Here is a 19,729-nt window from a genome sequence, read left to right on the forward strand (position 1 = left end):
GATGCTCAACCACTGAGCCACCCAGGTGCCCCTCCATGTTACCTCATTTAAACAACTGCTGAAGATGGTGCTTTCCTAATCCACAGACCCGTGTTCTCCCATCACCACTACCTGTGTAGCTTTTGTGCTTAGGAAGTCACTAGACTTTAGTGATTGTGAGCTGAAAGTTTGGTAAGACTGTGCAAAGAAATGATGGTAGACAGGTTGGCAGAGACCAATAGAGAAGGAAAGCTTCATGTGTAGCAGTAAGAAATTTGAATTCGTTCCTTAGCCAATGGGGCATTGGAGGTTCTTCAGCAGGAGAGCAACCGGAGCCAGTCTCCATATCAAAGGACTCATTTACAGCAGAGGTGAGGATAGTGGAGGTACAAAGACTTGGAAGGAGGCTATCTATAGCAAGAATCTGGGCAAAAGACATCTGAACAGTATAAGGACAAGGCTGGTAGAAATGAAGAAGAGGAAGGTGATGCCAAGGTGTCCAGCGTGGACAACCAGACTGTTAGATGGTCCAGAATTCACCATCAAAAGGAGAAGATGGGAGAGTCTATTCAGTCCGTTAGCATTTGCTTACTGAGTCAGTCACTTTTTATAGGATCTGGGTCTGTGAAGATCAATATGGCACCGTCCCTTTCTGCAGGTTTTTTATTATTACTATTATTATTTATGATAGTCACACACACAGAGAGAGAGAGGCAGAGACAGAAGCAGACTCCATGCACCGGGAGCCCAACGTGGGATTCGATCCCGGGTCTCCAGGATCGTGCCCTGGGCCAAAGGCAGGCACCAAACCGCTCCGCCACCCAGGGATCACCTCTGCGGGTTTTTATAACTCATTTTGGATATGTTAGGGTGGATAAACACATAAAAGATAACCCCAAGACTATTTAATAGGATTATGAGCAATGTGCTGTAGAAACATAGAGGAAGGACCCTAGCTTCTTTTAAGTTGTTAACTAGGAGAGGAAGCAGGTCTGGGAAAATTATAGTAAATGTTTATATTTAATATCTTGATTTTGAGTAACTCTTGGAATGGGTAAGAAAACAAAGGAGAAGAAGTCATTTAGTGTTTTGGAAATGCAAGTCAAATTTAGGGAGAGTCTGGAATGGGGAGGATTGTACAGGAACAATGCGTAAGGTGATGAATGACATAACCCAAGGAGAACCCACTGAAAAATAATTATCTGGAACTCACATCTGAAATTACATTTATTCTAATATAAATTCACATTGTATTTTAATTTAATAATGTCTTGTGAAAAACACAGAAGGGAACCAAAATAACACTCATAATTCTAACAGGTTCTCATCCCACTGAGAAGTGAACGTGCCCCCTCCTACTCACTCTCTGCCCTTTCAATCACAATTCACAAAAACAGTTAACATCAACTTTTGAAGAGTTCGCAGAGGAATTGAAGCCAATAGTGGGGAAAAAAGGAAAAAGTGACAGAATAAGAATCAAAAGTGGTTGGTGTCCCAAATGGAAAACAGGAAGTGTTTGTCATGTTTATGGTGCCAAGTTGTACAAACTTTTTATATGATTCATAAAAAAAAATCCAAAATTATATTTTGGCAAAAAAATCAGCATAATGTTTTATGTAAATGTTAATTCAAGATTAGCTTTATGTAAAATTTGTTTTTTAAAAAAGAACCAGCTTTGATGTTTAGAGTGATCCCCAAGAAGAACTTTCCTGAACAGCTTTATATGTTCCCATAAACCCCAATGGTTTATAGAAGAGAATCAGAAGAAACCCGAGCTGGGAGCAATGAGGTGAGAGCTGTCAGCTGATGCCCAGGCTGGGGCAATGGGCAGACTTGCCTGTGGCATCGGTATAGCTTGTGGTGTGGCTGGGGAGCTTTTGTTTGCATGCCAGCTGGACCACCCAACTGTCAGATGTGTGTGATTGAAGAGGGAAATATGCCGAGATTATATGATACAGGAGGTGCCTATGTGTAGCTGAAAGGAGGTAGGGCAAGTGCCACAGAGGTGGATGTTTGATCCCCCGGATCAGAGGTCTGATGTTCTGGGGACCAGAAGCCATCCCCTTGAAGCTTGTTTTCCTAAGTGTGTGAAGGCTGGAGATATATTTGATAGGACCTGCCTTCTGCTGTGTTGCCTTATTACTACTCAGCTGTTGTGAAGATAAGGTGGTTTGCCCTTTAAAATAGGATGAAATGTCTGAATGCAAGAATCCAAACTGAAATGATTTTGCAAAGTGAATTTATCTCCCTTAAACCTCCCCACTCCCATCCCGCTCCACACCCACAAAAGGTTTCTAAAAAGAATATAACTAAGCATTTGACTGGATTTTTTTTTAGAGTAAGGGAAGCCGTCATTCTTTTGAAAGTAATTTGCCATGCAAGGCTGCAAAGTGCTATAAGCCTATCTCGCTTTTTGTTAATAGTAAAATATATTAAAACACTTGAAGCATTGCACCTTAAATGATCTGAACCTTATAGGAAGCCTCTGTTAATTTGCTGTGATATATTTGAAACTCTGTGAGACATTTTATAGGATCCTGTTTCTTCCTGGTATTGCTTTTATTTGGATTTATTTTTTCTAAAAAACAATACACTCACATGTTTTTTATAAAATCAGATATTACAAATGGCTTTTAATGAAATAGAGAAGCCTTATACCAAATCCTTTTCTATTTTAGTTGTATTTCTTGACATTCACATCTTTACTCCTGCATAATATGCTTCTGTTAGGTCTGGATTCTTACTCTTATATAGTAGATGATGATTTCTCTGACTCAATTTATCTTTCCTTTTGACCCTAACTTAGTATGTGGAGATATAACACCATGTTCAAAATTAGTTCTATTTCTCTTCTGGTACACTTTTCCCTAGAATTAGTACTTGCTTTTCATTGTGTTTTTAACTGTGTTTAGCGGGATGTCCAGTTTAGCTTTTTTTTTTTTTTTTTTTTTTAATAAGACTTTGAGTTTTTTGAAGCAGTTTTAGGTTCACAGCAAAGTTAAGAGGAGGGTACAGAGATTTTCTATATACTCACTACCAACCTACATGCATAGCCTCGCCCTTACCCATATCTCCCACCAGAGTGGTACATTGACTGCAACTGATGGACCCAAATAAGTACATTATAATCACCAAGGTCTATAGTTTATAATAGAGTTCACTTTTGGTGTTGTACATTCTGTAGGTTTGTACAAATGTATAATGTCATGTATCCACTGTTATATTATCATGCAGAGTATTTGCACTGCCCTAAAAATCCTGTTCTTCTCCCATTCATACCCTTCCCCCAACCACCAGCCCCAAGCAACCACTCATCTCTTTTCTGTCTCCATAGTTTCAGAATGAAATATAGTTGGAATCATCCAATATGCATGTAGCCTTTTCAGATTGGCTTCTTTCACTTAGAAATAGGCATTTAAGATTTCTCCATGTCATTTCATGGCTTAATAGTTCATGTATTTTTTAGCACTGAATAATATTCCATCATTTGGATGTACCACAGTTTATTTACTTACCTGTTGAAGGTCATCTTGGTTGCTTCCAAAATGTGACCATTATGAATAAAGCTGCTATAAATACCGTACACAGGTTTTTGCGTGAACAGAAGTTTTCAGGTCCTTTGGTAAATAACAAGTAATGTAAGTGCTGGATTGTATGATTAGAGTATTTACTTTTTTAAGAAACCACCAAACCGTCTTCCAGAGTGGATGTGTGATTTTGCATTCCCTCCAGCAATGAATGAGTCCCTTTTACTCCACATCCTCGAGAGCATTTGGTGTTGTCAGTGTTCTGGATTTTGGCCATTCTGATAAGTGTGTAGTGGTATCTCATTATTGTTTTAATTTACATTTCCTTGATGGCATATGATATGGTGTATCTTTTCATACACTTATTTACCATCTGTATATATTCTTTGGTGAGGTGTCTGTTAAGTCTGTGGCCCATTTTTATTTGGATTGTTTGTGTTCTTATTGTTGAGTTCTAAGTGTTCCTTATATGTTTTAGATAACAGTATTTCATGACATTTGTCTTTTGCGTTTATTTTCTCCTGGTTTTTAGCTTTTGGTTTTGTTCATTTTGTTACTCCTTCCCCAAATACTCAAAAATGTGATCTACAGATTTTATTATTTTTCTTGAAGATCTCCGTCACAGAGCCTTCCACCCCCTTGCTCCTTTCTGAATGGATTGATTTCTGTTGGCTGCCCCACTGTCATCCTAGGCTTCCTTTTACTTCTGTTTTTGTGTTAGGCGCCTTATACCCAGGATCTCATATCTTTAATTTTTCTTTATTTTCTCTACTTTCCAGAGCATCTGACATAACTTTCTGTTGTCTCTGAGTCTTGCACACACAGGAGTTTGAGCCTTCTTTTCGTCATTAGCTCTTTTTATGCGGCTGTTACTTCTTCCATTCTCTGAGTTACCATGTAAGCATCTGCTTTCCTGTTCCCAAAATGTCTTCTCCACTGAGGTCTCTCCATTATCCCCACCCCCCATGGATCTATCCCCATCTTAAATTTCTTTAATATCATTTTAGTAAGGTCTGAAGAGAGAAAGATGGTAATATATGTGGGCCACCCAACATGTTTCATTGGATGTCCAAGTTTAACTTTGGATGGATTGATTTGCCTGAGGATTTAAGTACAAATTAAAACATTTTTTTTTTGCATGCATTTTTCTCCTTTGAGAAATTCTTTCTTCCTTTCTTTCTTTCTTTCTTTCTTTCTTTCTTTCTTTCTTTCTTTCTTTCTTCCTTCCTTCCTTCCTTCCTTCCTTCCTTCCTTCCTTCCTTCCTTCCTCTCTCTCTCTCTCTCTCCTTTCTTTCTTTCTTTCTTTCTTTCTTTCTTTCTTTCTTTCTTTCTTTCTTTCTTTCTTTCTTTCTTTTTTTTCTTTTCTTTTCTTTCTTTCTTTCTGAGTTTGAAATTATGTCAAAAAGCAGCAGACCTAGAGTATGGGTGTCCAGGTGGAGAAGGATCAGAAAATTCTGTCTCCAAATTTATCCAATTTACTGAATTACCTAAGCCCCTTCTCCAGCTCTTAATTTACAGCTGCTATGATGCTATTACTTAATTGAGAGATTAGGAAGAAAAGAAAGAACAACTACCATCTGCATTGGCACTTACTTTAAAGTTCTGGGAAGAGATAGCTACAAAAAACAATGACTAAGCAAGTTTTTATCTTGTTTCATTGGATATTTCTTTTTTTAGCACCCCAAATTGGGAATTATTTCTGCCTGCCATTTATGCATTTAGCAAAAGTTACTGTGTCTTCAATATGGTAAAAATCATGAGATAGATTTCCTATCGCTTCCAAATAGTATTAATAAACACACACACGGGCATGTGAGTGGGCTCAGTGGTTGAACATCTGCCTTTGGCTCAGATTGTGACCCTGGAGTCCTGGGATCAAGTCCCACATTAGGATCCTGGCAGGGAGCCCGCCTCTTTTTCTGTTTATGTCTCTGCCTCTCTCTCTGTGTCTTTCATGAAAAAATAAATAAAACCTTAAAAAAATGTTTTAAATTAAAAAACACATACACGCCTCAAGATTTTATATATAAGGCCGTTTTACCTTATTAAAACAAAATGCAAGACTTCCAAGTAATTCCTGAAAGTGAAGCTCTTAAGTTTCCAGGTCATGTAAGTTAGCCTCTGGCTGTCTCTAAGAAGGTAGTGCTGCGTGTTCAAGAGATGAACTTAAATGTCACTGTACTTATATTTTATCAATGCCAATGATAAAATACAACTATATTCTTTCATAAACTTTCTTAGTGGTAAAATACAAGAGGAAGAACTTTTATCTTAGCAATATTGACAGGATAAACCCTTTCTATAATTTGAAATTGATGTAACAAAAAGTAATATGAATAACCCTTAATTTGTGTATGTGTACATTCGTGCTTGTACATATAGATAGGAACTTTAAAATGTAAAAGGTTAATTTTAAACTTTTTTTTTCTTTTAAACGATTAGTTTAAGATATTATCTGGTGATTAAATAATCAGTTTGCCTCTCTATTCATTTTAAATGTCAAAAATCTTCAGGTTTAATGAGTGCCCTCTTGAAACATTTCATTGTCTTCCATTGGCAGTAGTGTCCACACCACTGTAGCAAAACTTATCATATAACACAGAGCTACAGCTTATCCGGTGAGAATGATGGCTGGGCTAAGGTATAAACCCTCGAGTGAGTGAGGTGAGCAGTTCCACGTACCCTGAGACTGTCTAACATGGCCTTATGCAGTTGGAGGTTTGCACCAATTTGACAAACCCAATTGTGCACAAAATTGGTATATAGGATAAAATACTTAATGTTTACTGTGAATATCCAAAACAAAAGAATCATTTCATTTTTTTTCATCAGTATCAACCCATTTGGTAGCATGTATGTCTATTCTCAAGATTAACCATTCATTTATTTTAAATAAAGCAGCTCATCTTCCCCCAGGTCCCTTCATTCTCTAAAAGAATATGAATATACCACGATGAATTGTAGTACACAAAATGAAGATTGCATTTTGCCTACTTGCAGGTCCTTATAGCTAGACTAAGACATGTATTGTTCCTTTAATGATAACATAAGGGACACGGGAGAAAGAGTGGAAGGAGGTCTCATCCAACATTGATTGTCCACTACATATCACAATCTTTCATTCATTTTCTCGCTTAACCCTATGTCAGATATGTAAACAGAATTATTACTATTGCCTCTGTTCAATAGAGAAAACAGAGACCAGTGTCATTAAGTTATCTGCCCCAAGGCACTCTGCTAGTCTACCATAATACTAAGATTTAAATCCAAGTCTGTCTGACCTCAAAACCTGTGTTTTTTTTTTCCATTACAGCCTTCTGTATCCCATATGGTTTTTCTTAGTCATAAGAAAGGTTTTCCTTCACAGAGGAAATTAAGTTCATTATTGTTTTAGTTGTCCTTTATTGATATTAACCACATTTTGGTCTGTATATACTATATATTACTGTGATTACAGTAAATAAAAGAAGCAGGTAGGAACCACGTAGAGGTAAAGAGCTAAAAGTCCATTTATCAGCAGGTAACATTAACACTTGCGGAAGAGACACTATTGACCTCAGAGGACTAATTTCAGAACTATTGGCTTCCATTGCAAACTCTAGACACACACGAGTGAATGCAGTTGGTTTCAGTTCCTCGGGGAAATAAATTCAACAGTAGCAATAGAAGAATCTAAAACAAAGAAGAGGGATCCCTGGGTGGCACAGCGGTTTGGCGCCTGCCTTTGGCCCAGGGCACGATCCTGAAGATCCGGGATCGAGTCCCACGTCGGGCTCCCTGCATGGAGCCTGCTTCTCCCTCTGCCTTTGTCTGCCTCTCTCTCTATCTCTCTCTCTATTGTGAATAAATAAATAAAATCTTAAAAAAAAAAAAATAAAAATAAAAAAAAATAAAACAAAGAAGAATTGGAGAGTAGTTTTTATTTGGGGTTTTTTTTTTTTTTTTTTCAGAAGAAAACTTGCCTCACTTTGTACAAAATAACTACTCCAGGGATCCCTGGGTGGCGCAGTGGTTTAGTGCCTGCCTTTGGCCCAGGGCGCGATCCTGGAGACCCGGGATCGAATCCCACGTCGGGCTCCCGGTGCATGGAGCCTGCTTCTCCCTCTGCCTATGTCTCTGCCTCTCTCTCTCTGTGTGACTATCATAAATAAATAAAAATTAAAAAAAAATAAATAACTACTCCAGGAGAGTTGTATGTTAATTAATATGTTTGGATTTGAATTATCATTTGAAAGCCATTCCCTGTTTATAGGTAATTTAATTCAACTTATACTTTAAACTTTTTTTTAAAAAAGCACTCATCTTATAATTTAATTATTTAATACAAATTAAATTTAATTTAGTTGATTCATATTTTAAAATAATTCAATATGACTATTATGTACTATGTCTTTTCTTCCAAGCCTCTATTCATAATAACAATTTCAATTTGTTTCCCCTAGTTTGTTGGTTGTTTTCTTTTAATTTTTATGTATTTTGCAGGCTCTGCTATCCTTGGTTCTTTATAAGTTAAAGAAGTATTTTTTCTGTCATTACACTCAACTCCTCCATTCTACTTGCCCTTTAGAAAATTCAAGTGGTAAACAATACTGAAATATACAACATAAGCTACCCTATAGGAAATTGTGTTTTTTTAGGATTTTATTGATTTATTTGACAGAGTGAGAGAGCACGAGCAGGGTGGAGGGACAGGAGGGGAAGGAGAAACAGGCCCCCCACTGAGCAGGGAGCCCCACATGAGGGCTTGATCCCAGGACCCCAGGATCATGACCTGAGCCAAAGGCAGGCACTTAACTGAACCACCCAGGCACCCCTACACTATAGGAAAAAAATTAAACCTCTCTAGGTAATTTAACTCTTTTAGACCATTAGAAAATAATTAGATGTCTGGGGTGCCTTGGTGGCTCAGTTGGTTGGGCATCTGCCTTTGGCTCAGGTCATGATCCTGGAGTTCAGAGATGAGCCTCACAAAGAGGCCTGCATTGGGTTCCCTGAAAAGTGAGAAGTCTGCTTCTCCTTCTCCATCTGCCCCCCTCCCCTACTCATGTCACTGTCTCTCTCTCCCCCTCACTCTCTCGCTCAAATAAATAAATAAAATATTTTTTATTAAAGATTTTATCCATTTATTCATGAGAGACAGAGAGAGAGGGAGAGAGAGAGAAAGAGAAAGAGAGAGAGACAGAGACACAGGCAGAGGGAGAAGCAGGCTCCATGCAGGGAGCCCGATGTGGGACTCAATCCCGGGACTCCAGGATCACGCTCTGAGCTGAAGGCAGATGCTCAACCACTGAGCCACCCAGGGACCCCAAATAAAATCTTTTTTAAAAGTGAAAAAATAGATTTCTGAACAAAAATTATCTATATGATTTCTTCTAGCTCTGTATGGCCCAATATAGTAGCAACTAGTCACATGTGACTATTTAAGTTAGATAAAATTAAATAAAATTAAAAATTAGTTCCTCAGTCACACTAGCCATAATTTCAAAGGCTCTATAGCCACATGTGGTTAGTAGTAACTATACTGAACAGCACAGGTGTAGACCAGTTCCATCATCACAGGAAACACTATTATATAGTGCTGTTCTAGATTATGAGATAGGATAAACATCAAGATTATTTATTTTCTTTCTTTCTTTCTTTCTTTCTTTCTTTCTTTCTTTCTTTCTTTCTTTCTTTCTTCTTTCTTTTCTTTCTTTCTTTCTTTCTTTCTTTCTTTCTTTCTTTCTTTCTTTCTTTCTTTCTTTCTTTCTTTCTTTCTTCTTTTTCAGCAGTATCCTCAGCGATTTATAACAGTGGTTGCAACATAGGTAGTGGCCAACAAATATTTGTTGAAAATTGAACAAACTGAATAAGTGATTGGAAAGCAGGAGAAATAGTTTCAGTTGTAGAGTATTTATGGAAATTTAAGGTTAAAACTTAGGTTCAGGTCCAGAAAGGTTTTATGTAGAAAATATTGTATAATCATATAAAATTCAGGAAGAAGGAAATTGGACTAGATCTTCTTAAAATAACTTTCTATGTTTACTTCAATATTTATCAGCAATAGAGTATTATATTTAAAAGTCAACTCATTTCTTTTTCCCTAGAGATATATTCTTGTTGGTTTAAAATCATTCCTACGTTTATACTTGTAGTATGCTTTTATGTATTCACAACAATATCTAGTATTGATTAGTATGTCTGTAAAATATACATAAATAACTACCATGGTTAAAAATGGGGATGCCTGGGTGGCTCAGTGGTTGAGCACCTGCCTTTGGCTCAGGGTATCATCCCGGAGTGTCTAGATCGAGTCCCACATCTGGATCCTTGTATGGAGCCTGTTTTTCCCTCTGCCTATGTCTCTGCCTCTCTCTCTCTCCCTGTGTCTCTCATGAATAAATAAATAAAATCTTTTAAAAAATGCATTTTCTCTTCTGTAATTCATGATTTTTCCTTCAGTATTGTATGCCATATATTTCCATTTTGATACAGTTAGCACTGAGTGACTCATTTTAGTTGCTCTTATGGCACACAATTTTATGTTTATGTCATGATTTACTTGTGGATTTATTTATCAATTCTATTGTCTGAAATTGAGGTAATTTGGCTAATATAAACAATGCAGTAGCAAAGATCCTTATTCATATCTTTTGTGCACACATGTACTTTCCTAATCTAGGATAATATGGAGAAATGAAATTGTTACAACCTTTGAGTATCTTCAACTGACTAGATATTGTCAAACTCTTCTTCAAAGTATCTTACAACTTAGAGTTCCCTCCATAATAATTGCAAATTGTCTTTTCCCAGCAATTTGTCAACTTTGCTCTTGTTGAATTAAGTGTAAAATGCCTTTTTTTTTCTTTTTCTTTTTTCTAAAATGCCTTTTTGTATGGATTTCATTTGAGTTTCTCTGATTATAAAGGAAAGTGAGCAACTTGTAGCATAATTATTGATCATTCTTGTTTCTTTTTCTGTCAATTGACTATTGTTCATTGCTTATTGGAATATCCTATATCCATAACAAATTGTGTTTCCAAGTTTTTAGCTTATCTTTATATTTTAATTTTTTTTTATATTTTAAATTTTTATATGGATTATTTTATCATACAAACAGTTTCAGGTTTCTCAATCCTTACTTTTATGTTGCTTTTACAGTTTTTTTAAATTTTTTTTTTTTTTTTTAAATCTACGATAGTCACACACACAAAGAGAGGGAGGCAGAGACACAGGCAGAGGGAGAAGCAGGCTCCATGCACCGGGAGCCCGACGTGGGACTCGATCCCGGGTCTCCAGGATCGCGCCCTGGGCCAAAGGCAGGCTCTAAGCCGCTGGCGCCACCCAGGGATCCCGCTTTTACAGTTTTTTTAAAGAATTTCTTTCCTCCTTGAATATAAATTTTATTCTTTGAATTTAAATATTAATTTGGGGGAGAATTGACATCTACATGATATTGAGTCACCTATTCATATACATGAATATGGCGTATCTTTCCATTTATATATGTTTTCCCATAAAATTATATCATGCCATTAGGGTTATGCGTATCATTTAAAATATGTAGTGTTTTTATTGCCAATGCCATTTAAAAAACATTCTAATTGGCTATTACTTATGTACCTCAGCCCTACTGATTTTCATGTATCAAGCTTATATCCAGTAACCTTGCTAAATACTCTTATTAATTTCAATAGCTTGTCAGTAAGTTCCCCTGAATTTTCTTTTAAGATTTTGTTTATTTATGCATGAGAGACACAGAGAGAGGCAGAGACATAGGCAGAGGGAGAAGCAGGCTCCCTGCAGTGAGCCCAATGTGGGAGTCAATCCCAGGACCTTGGGATTATGACCTGAACCAAGGGCAGGTGCTCAACCACTGAGCCACCCAGGAGTCCCTCCCCTGAATTTTCTATGTAGACAATTATATTGTGTTCAAATAATTTACCCCTTTCCAATGATTACATATCTTATCACTTCTTATTTTATTGCATTAGCTAGGAATTCCTTGATATAGTCTGGGAGCAGTGATAGTAAATATCCTTACCTGATTTTCACCTTTAATTGTAATATTTGTAAATTTTCACTATTAAATATGTCATTTGCTATAGATTTTGGTAGATATTCTTATCAGATTAAAGAAGTTCTATTTTATTAATAGCTTGTTTAAAGCGTGTTTTTCAATGTTAGCTCTGGATTGTAGGCTCTTCTACATATTTTGAGAGCTCATAAGATTTTTCCCGCCATTAATCCGTTGATGAGATGGATTCCATTAATGGACTTTTCTGTTACTGAACAACCCTTGCATTTCTTTGAAAAACTCTTCCTAGTCATGATTTTTTCTTATACACTGCTTGTTGCATTTGCTATTTGATTTTGTATTTCAGCATCTATAGTTTAAAATCAGAACAGCACATAACTTCATTTTCTCAACCATTATGGGTATCAAATTTCCAGAAATCTCTAAATATGCCAAGAAACTTTCTCTCTCTCTCTCTCTCTCCCCCCCCACCTCTGTGTGTGTGTGTGTGTGTGTGTGTGTGTGTAGCTGGTTGATTCTGCAACTAATTCTAATTTCAGGCTGTTTTATAAAATATTGGAAATCCATATTCAATGTCTTTTTCCTTCTCTTTATCTAGATTTGGACATACATGCTCTCCTATCTGCAACATCTTTTCTTGGTATTTTCCATCTTGTAAAATCAGCATCATTGGGGTGCCTGGATGGCTCTGTTGGTTAAGAGTCTGACTTGATATCAGCTCAGGTCATGATCTCAGGGTTGTGAGATAGAGCCCCAAGTAAAGTGCTACACTGGGCCTGGAACCTGCTTAACATTCTCTCTCTCCTTCTGCCCCGTGCCCCTGCCCCACATGTGTGCACTCTCTTAAATAAATAAATAAAATCAGTACCATTTAGGTGAACACAAAAAAATTCAAAATTAGGAAGCCTAGGTGGCTCAGCAGTTAGTTGAGTGTCTGCCTTTGGCCCAGGGCATGATCCTGGGCTGGGGTCCCAGGATCAAGTCCCACATCGGGCTCCCTGCATGGACCCTGCTTCTCTCTCTGCCTGTGTCTTTGCCTCTCTTTGTGTCTCTCATGAATAAATAAATAAAATCTTTTAAAAAATTCAAAATCATCTCTATGTTCTAGTTCATATTCCATCTTATCTAGGAATATATTCATTGAAGCATATGGACCAGGAAAGATTTTAAAAACTTGAGTGGAGGAAGAAAAATGAAAATCAAACTCCTACCTTTTTTAAAGAGTTAAAAATTAGGACACCACTATAATCTGTACATGAGGGGAAAATGAGTGTTAATCATGTGCAAATACTCTAACAGAGAAAATAGGTATTTTAAAAAGGTATGTTAAAATAGGTATGTTAAAAAGCTTAAAATCTTCCAAGTTTCTGTAATTTTTAGCACTGCTTTTCTGAATCATTTTTTATTTTTTTTTTATTTTTTTATTTTTATTTTTTTTTAAATCTTTTTTTTTTTTTTTTTTAACTTTTATTTATTTATGATAGGCACACAGTGAGAGAGAGAGAGAGGCAGAGACACAGGCAGAGGGAGAAGCAGGCTCCATGCACCGGGAGCCCGACGTGGGATTCGATCCCGGGTCTCCAGGACCGCGCCCTGGGCCAAAGGCAGGCGCCAAACCGCTGCGCCACCCAGGGATCCCTGAATCATTTTTTAAAGACTGGGGACAAAATCTGTCCACATTAACCTTGGAATCGGACAGGTGTACTCTTAGCAGTTAATGTTCACTGCAGGAAGAGTAGTGGAGACAGCAGGTGGCAGCAGCTCCCACTCAAAAAACCTGGAATCACAGCAAGCTTTGGAGCAGCCTGCGGCCTCCCTTGTAGGCTGGCCAGTTCTTCTGTGCCGGTAACTGCTCATTCGAAATATGAAAAAGAAAGTAAAGAAGAAGGAAAGGGAGAGGAGAGGAGAGGAGAGGAGGGGAGGGGAGGGGAGGGGAGGGGAGGGGAGGGGAGGGGAGGGGAGGGGAGGGGAAAGGAGGAAGGAGGAAGGAGGAAGGAAGGAAGGAAGGAAGGAAGGAAGGAAGGAAGGAAGGAAGGAAGGAAGGAAGGAAGGAAGGAAAAGAGATATAATGCATAAATCCCACTAACTTTGACATAGGAAATGAGACTTTTTTTACATGGAGAATGAATAACAAACTCAGGAAATAGGTTTACACCTATTGCCTTTATGCTTTCTAAGACTCTCCTTCCTCTTTCCCTTCTTCTATTTTAATGTATTCTTTTGGTTTTCACTCAAGCCTTTCCTTTTCAGGGAAGCTGGATATCTTTTAGCCATTTTGCGTACTTTTTATTAAATGACAATGAATTATAATAATAAGCTGATAATATTAATGTCACACACTCAATGGATTATGTACTACTGTCATAACCCTTATTTTCTAGATATCGAAACTGAAGGACAGAAAGGTTAATACTTGCTTAAGATCGCACAGTTGATAGGTAGAAGGAGCCAGAAGACTAACACAAGCTGTCTGATCTCAGAACCAGACTTTTGACCATTATTCAGGGATATGTCAACCAGGGAGACCAATTTCTGCCAAAGACAAGCAGGCAAATGTTTTTAATTCCATTAAGAAATACAATTCTTCAGTTAATTTAAATCCATGTATTTCCAAAAACGTCTTTGAGAAGTATTTCCACAGGTGGGAATTGAAGTCACTGACAGTTCAGTGTGAAAGAGATCCTGGGATGGACAGCACATCTCATCTTCTTCACTTATAATCTGTGGAAGCTCCACAAATTTTATCACCACCCAGAGCCTAACTTTCCTAATGTATTAAATAGTAACAATAATACTTAAGTGTCACTGTGAAGATTGAGATGTCATAGGGTGATTCCCAGAATACAATTAAAAACATCCTCAATTAATACTAGTTCACGTCCACCTTGTTCGGTAAAACTGTAGTCCCAACTATGAATTTCCCTTGAGTCGGATGAACCTGGAGAATGAGTTAAAGGGGAATGAAGGAAGCATTGGTTAACCATGAGGAGGAACCCTGCATCATTAATTTTTGTATCTCCCTCAATCTTCAATGATGAGTGCATACAAATATTTGTTGTTAAATTGGTGAGTAAATAAAGTCACAAAATTAAGTAGTCAGTGGATTTTTTAAATATGTAAAAATAAAGTCTTTCCAAGTATGCATTTTTAGAGAACTGAGGTAACCATAACATGTATGTTCCTGGGAAGTTATTTATAATTAAGGAAGATTCATGAGGGCCCCTTTTTCTGACCTCAAGATACTCAGTTTTTATTGTGACACCATTTGTTGTTCTCCGACATGCTTAGGCTTGCATTTGTTTGATCACTCACTAAATTACCTGATTTATCTTCTAGACCAAAAACAGAAGATGCTTGGGTATTTGCAAAGCCCAGTGCCATTCAGGCGCTTGGCGTCATGTCATTTGGTGAGTATATGATTTCAAAGCCCCTTTCTCAATATGGAGTCTTCGGTATAATGAAAAAGTTTCATATTTGTGTCTGGAGAGCAGATGTCCTAAGTTTTAGACTTCCTATTAACAGCATATGATCCAGTTTGTGCCAACATAAAATTAGGCTCAAACTTTTCTCACTCATCACTAAAATTTGATTTAATTTGGACAAGTTTCTTCCTCATGCAGAAAACTCATTACAGTCATCTTGTGTTTCTTAACTTGAAAATTTAGCAAGTGTTATGTGCTTATTCAAAACCTTGTACATGAAGTATTACAAATTGGCCAGATGTCTAAAGCCACTCTGTTATATCCCAGATTGGAAAGGAAGTCATGGACTGAAAATATAGTGCTGTTTAGATTTCCGTTACAATTGGAAGTCCACTAGGAAATGGAAAATGGGAGAGAAAGTTGGGTAGGCCTGGTTTCTATCAAGAGTGACATGAAGAGACCACATGAGCCTAATGTGAGTGAAATTTCTCATTCCTGAAGTTGTTAAAAAAGTTATTTTCTATTTTCTGATGTAGCTAGTAAATTAATGTATTTGAACTTCAGTTCAGCAGCATTCCAAAGTCGCATATGTCTCTTGAATTTTCAGAATTAAAAAGAACCCTAGTGCTTGTGATGAAGGATAGTTGGAAGGCAGGCAGGCAGGGCCAAAGGGCCCCAGCCCTAAGAGGAAACCACCCTTAAAGGATTTTACACCACCCTGCAAGGAGCCCTCCACCCTTTCCCATGTGATAGATAGATGACAAAAACCTGATTGGACGGCAGGCTCAGGTAGGTCAATCAGATTAAAACAGCCCTCCAACAAGCACATACCCCCCCCTACCCCCCCAGATTTAGAAACTCCGATGGCAAACTTCCCAGGTCCCCTCCCTCCTTGGGAGCTTTGTACCGTCACTTTGCTATTGCTCAATAAACCTTGCTTTGCTGCCCACCACTCTGTCTGGCCTACCTCTTCATTCTTTGAAGCAGCACGACCAACCAACAACTGCGGGCACCGATGGAGAAAACAATCCTGCAACACTTGCTTTAATGGTGTTCTTTTTTTTTCTTTTTCTTTTTCTGTATTGCAGCATTTATTTGCCACCATAACTGCTTCTTAGTTTATGGTTCTTTGGAAGACCCCACAGTAGCTAAGTGGTCCCGCATCATCCACGTGTCTACCTTGGCTTCTGTATTTATCAGTATTCTCTTTGCCGCATGTGGATACTTGACATTTACTGGCTTCACCCAAGGTAAATGAGACATTGAGCTCTCATCACGTTTTGTTATTCGCATGGGGTGGTTCTGTTGCTCCTCCTTTTGGGTACCATTATACCCAGTGCTCCACTTCAAAGCGTCACTGATCTCCTCCATCCATTCTCTCCTCTACCTTCCCACCCCAGCTCCTTCTGTTTTTCGGATTTTCTCCTTTTTAAACTGCTGAACTTATTCCGGTAGTTCATTCTTTCTCTCTTCTTCCCTGCTTTCACTTAAAAGCACTTGAAATCTGGCTTCCCTCTCCACCGCTCTGCTGCAGCTTCACTTTCAGAAATACCAGCATCCTCCCACTCTTCAAAGTGAATAATCTTCTTGATTCTGATTCTCATGCACCTCTGTGAATCACTTAACAGTCCTGAATATCCGGTCTCTCCTCCCATAGGAGAAAGAGCACGACCATATCATCATTCCCTCTGTTAGTATTTTTTTTTTCTCTCTGTGTGATGGCCCTTTGCTTTCTCCTACCTTCTCTCCTCTTCTCCCCCCACCTCCCATTAACTGGCTCAGGCAAGCTGCCTTCTTTTCCCTCAACAAATTCTCTGGAGATTGTCATTGTTTTAAACTCTAGTCCAGACCTTTCTTTTCATCTCCAGCCTATTGCCTGCAGGACATTCCTACTTAGTTATCCCATTCCTGCCTTAAACACAAAACATCATCTTTCCCACAACACGGGCCTCATCCCTTCTCCCCTCCACCCCCATGACTCCACCCCACACTGATTTTTTTTCTCTTTTCTCTGTTCACCCAGGCACAGCAACTGAGTGGCTATTGCTTCTGCTTCCTTTGACTCACTTCTGCACTCACTCCTCTGTGTAGTTTAATAGCCAGGGTAATCTGACAGCCCGCTAAATGCCGTGACTCAAACATGTCACAGCTTTTGCTGGTCTATTATCTCATTTGACCTTGAAACAACCCTATGAAGGTAAGTGGAATAACTAGTTCTACCCCCTGCTTAAAACACAAAGAGGTGAAGGAACTTGCCCAAGCTGGCTGGTGACAAAGTAGAAAACAAGTCTTCTGACTTGCAGTTCATTTTTCTTTCCATTCTCTCTTGCAGTCTACCCCACTTTGGTCAAGTGTGACTCATTAAAAGCTGTCTCTTATTCTCCACTTCCTCTTCGCTTACTTTGCAGATGATACTAGGTACTCTTGGGTGTATTGTTTCAAACAGAGGTGACTATGATTATAGGCAGAGATTTCTCAAGGAACAAAGAAAAAAGTAAAAATGGCTTCAAAACAAAGTGTTAAAAATATACAAAAAAATAAAAATTAGAAAACACAGCAAAGTGTTTAACATAATTCCAATGCCATCAAAAATATAATACATGCATGTGCCATTAGAATGCGGTAATGAAGTGACCATGAAACTCTTGATAAAAATTGTGTTTCAAAACATTGCCATGTATTGCTATTGCTGCATCCTTTGCCAAGGCGAATGGCCTGCAGGCTCCAGTCTGTACAAAACCTTGGTTTTTAAATGCCTTCCCTGTAAGACATAAACCCTTTTTCTTAGTCACACCTTCCTAATGTTGTTACTGGTGGTAATTGCTTAGATGTAATTAAATCTTTATACAACAAAGCTGACAGGTTGGTTTGGGTTGGAGCTTTTTTTCTTTTTTCTTTTTAATCTAGCTATAATTCCCGAAAATAGACTCAAGCTGGAATAAGCTGACATTGTTTCTTCAGGCCATTTCATTTTAGGGAAATCTGTTCTTACCTGTGCAAACTGCATGCTTCTTTTCTTGTCCCTTTGAGTAGATCAGTTTTAGCTTGTGAGACAGTGAAGAACTCGAGGTTGTTCTTGACGTTTTCAACCACTTTGGAAAAGGTGCAGGACCCACTTTTTAGGGAAGGTTAGTGAATGGGGACCTTCTGTCTTCTTTTCTCAGAGTGGTAAGAGTCTCTTCAGTCAACCTTGAAGCAGGTCTTTGCTGGGACTGCTTTGTGGTTTAGTCCCTTACTGCTGGGAAGGGACCCTACAAAGTAATGTACACTTGTTCTAATCGACAAGAGGAGGGGAGAAGAGTCATTAAAATAAGTCTTGGCAGAGTCGGGTCATTTAGCTTTTTCATGAAAAATGCCTGATGTGGGACTCAATCCCAGGACCCCAGGATCATGACCTGAGCCGAAGGCACTCACTTAACAGACTGAGCCACCCAGGCGCGCCCCTTCTGTTTTCTTTTTATACAGTATAGTAGTGTATGAATTTGATCTGATTTTTCTATTCAGTCTAATTGGAAAACATGACCCAAATTTTAAAATGTAAACATGTTATATATTCAGGAAATAAACAGGCCCAAATATTGTTTGTTTCAGTATTGGGAAACTTTATGCTGACATGACTTCTGGGCCCTCATTAGATCCCTCTATTTTTTCATTGATGCCTAAGAAAATAGTCTCTAAATAAGAATTGGTTCCAGGTGTGCCTGGTCCATTGTTTAGTTCGGAACTAATTACATATAATGCTTTTCCTTGGAAATAATTATACTCTCACAGTTTTGAATCAGGGCATTGCATGCGGGTTCATCAGAAACCATGAAAGGTGAATCCTTGCCATGGCCCTAGGTCTGTGATTAAACCCTATAGCATGATATGCAGGAAATTCAGCCCCCCCAGATGTACTAGTCTACTCTTCCTTTCAGGATTGCCCTTGATCTAAGAATAACATTTCAAAAGGAAATTTGTTTATTTTAACAGACTTTTTTTTTTTTTTTTAATAACTATGTCGCTTATTTACCAGAAACAAAGACCAGAAGCAACTTTATAAAACCAGTGCACAAGAATTTAGGGAGTTGATTCAGGTGTGGGAAGACAATGGATGAAAGTATTTTTCAGAAGTTGATACAAATTTAAGGCAGATCTACTGAAAACAAACAACGAGAGTAAGAGAAAAACCATCACTGATGAATTCATCTCAAGTCAAACGTACTAGTTTTAATATCAGTCAATAATTATATAGTTATTGAAAGCAAAAAACTTACATATAGGCTTGGCAGTTTATTGTATTAATGGAGTTTATGGAGCTTCTAAATAAATACCTACTGTCTGTTAGATATTTATCTCAAATAGTCAGTTGAAATAAATCTATTTTATATTATTCTCTAGGAGACTTATTTGAAAACTACTGCAGAAATGATGACCTGGTAACATTTGGAAGGTTCTGTTACGGAGTCACTGTCATTTTAACGTACCCAATTGAATGCTTTGTAACTAGAGAGGTAAGCACGGTTCCTTTCCAACATTTTGCCTAGTTGATCCCTCCACTCCATTTAATTTAGGAAGATTTGTAAGTAATTTAATTCTGCAAATTCACAAGTGCATGACAGGTAATATTATTTACAAAATTTTCTTTTTTGACTAGTTTAAAGATAGATTTATATTCAAATTTATATTCAAATTCAAATTTACAAGTTATTTTTTTCAGAAGTTGGATTTGCAGATCATGTTTGGTGCTTTAGTTTATATTAGCATAAGTATAAATATTTATACAACTGCATTCCAAAATGAAT

General features: G+C 37.8%; 1 protein-coding gene across 1 annotated transcript in view; it reads left to right on the top strand.

Annotated features, from left to right (window-relative positions):
- SLC38A11 (solute carrier family 38 member 11) overlaps positions 1-19,729 on the top strand; it is a 57,926-nt gene that overhangs the window by 25,742 nt on the left and 12,455 nt on the right. The window contains exons 8-10 of the mRNA XM_072810973.1: positions 14,860-14,930; positions 16,034-16,195; positions 19,326-19,438. Of these exons, the coding sequence (XP_072667074.1) occupies positions 14,860-14,930; positions 16,034-16,195; positions 19,326-19,438 (346 nt within the window). The remainder of the gene's footprint in view (positions 1-14,859; positions 14,931-16,033; positions 16,196-19,325; positions 19,439-19,729) is intronic.

This window comes from Canis lupus, chromosome 34 (genome assembly GCF_048164855.1).
Source record: "Canis lupus baileyi chromosome 34, mCanLup2.hap1, whole genome shotgun sequence".
NCBI lineage: Eukaryota > Metazoa > Chordata > Mammalia > Carnivora > Canidae > Canis > Canis lupus.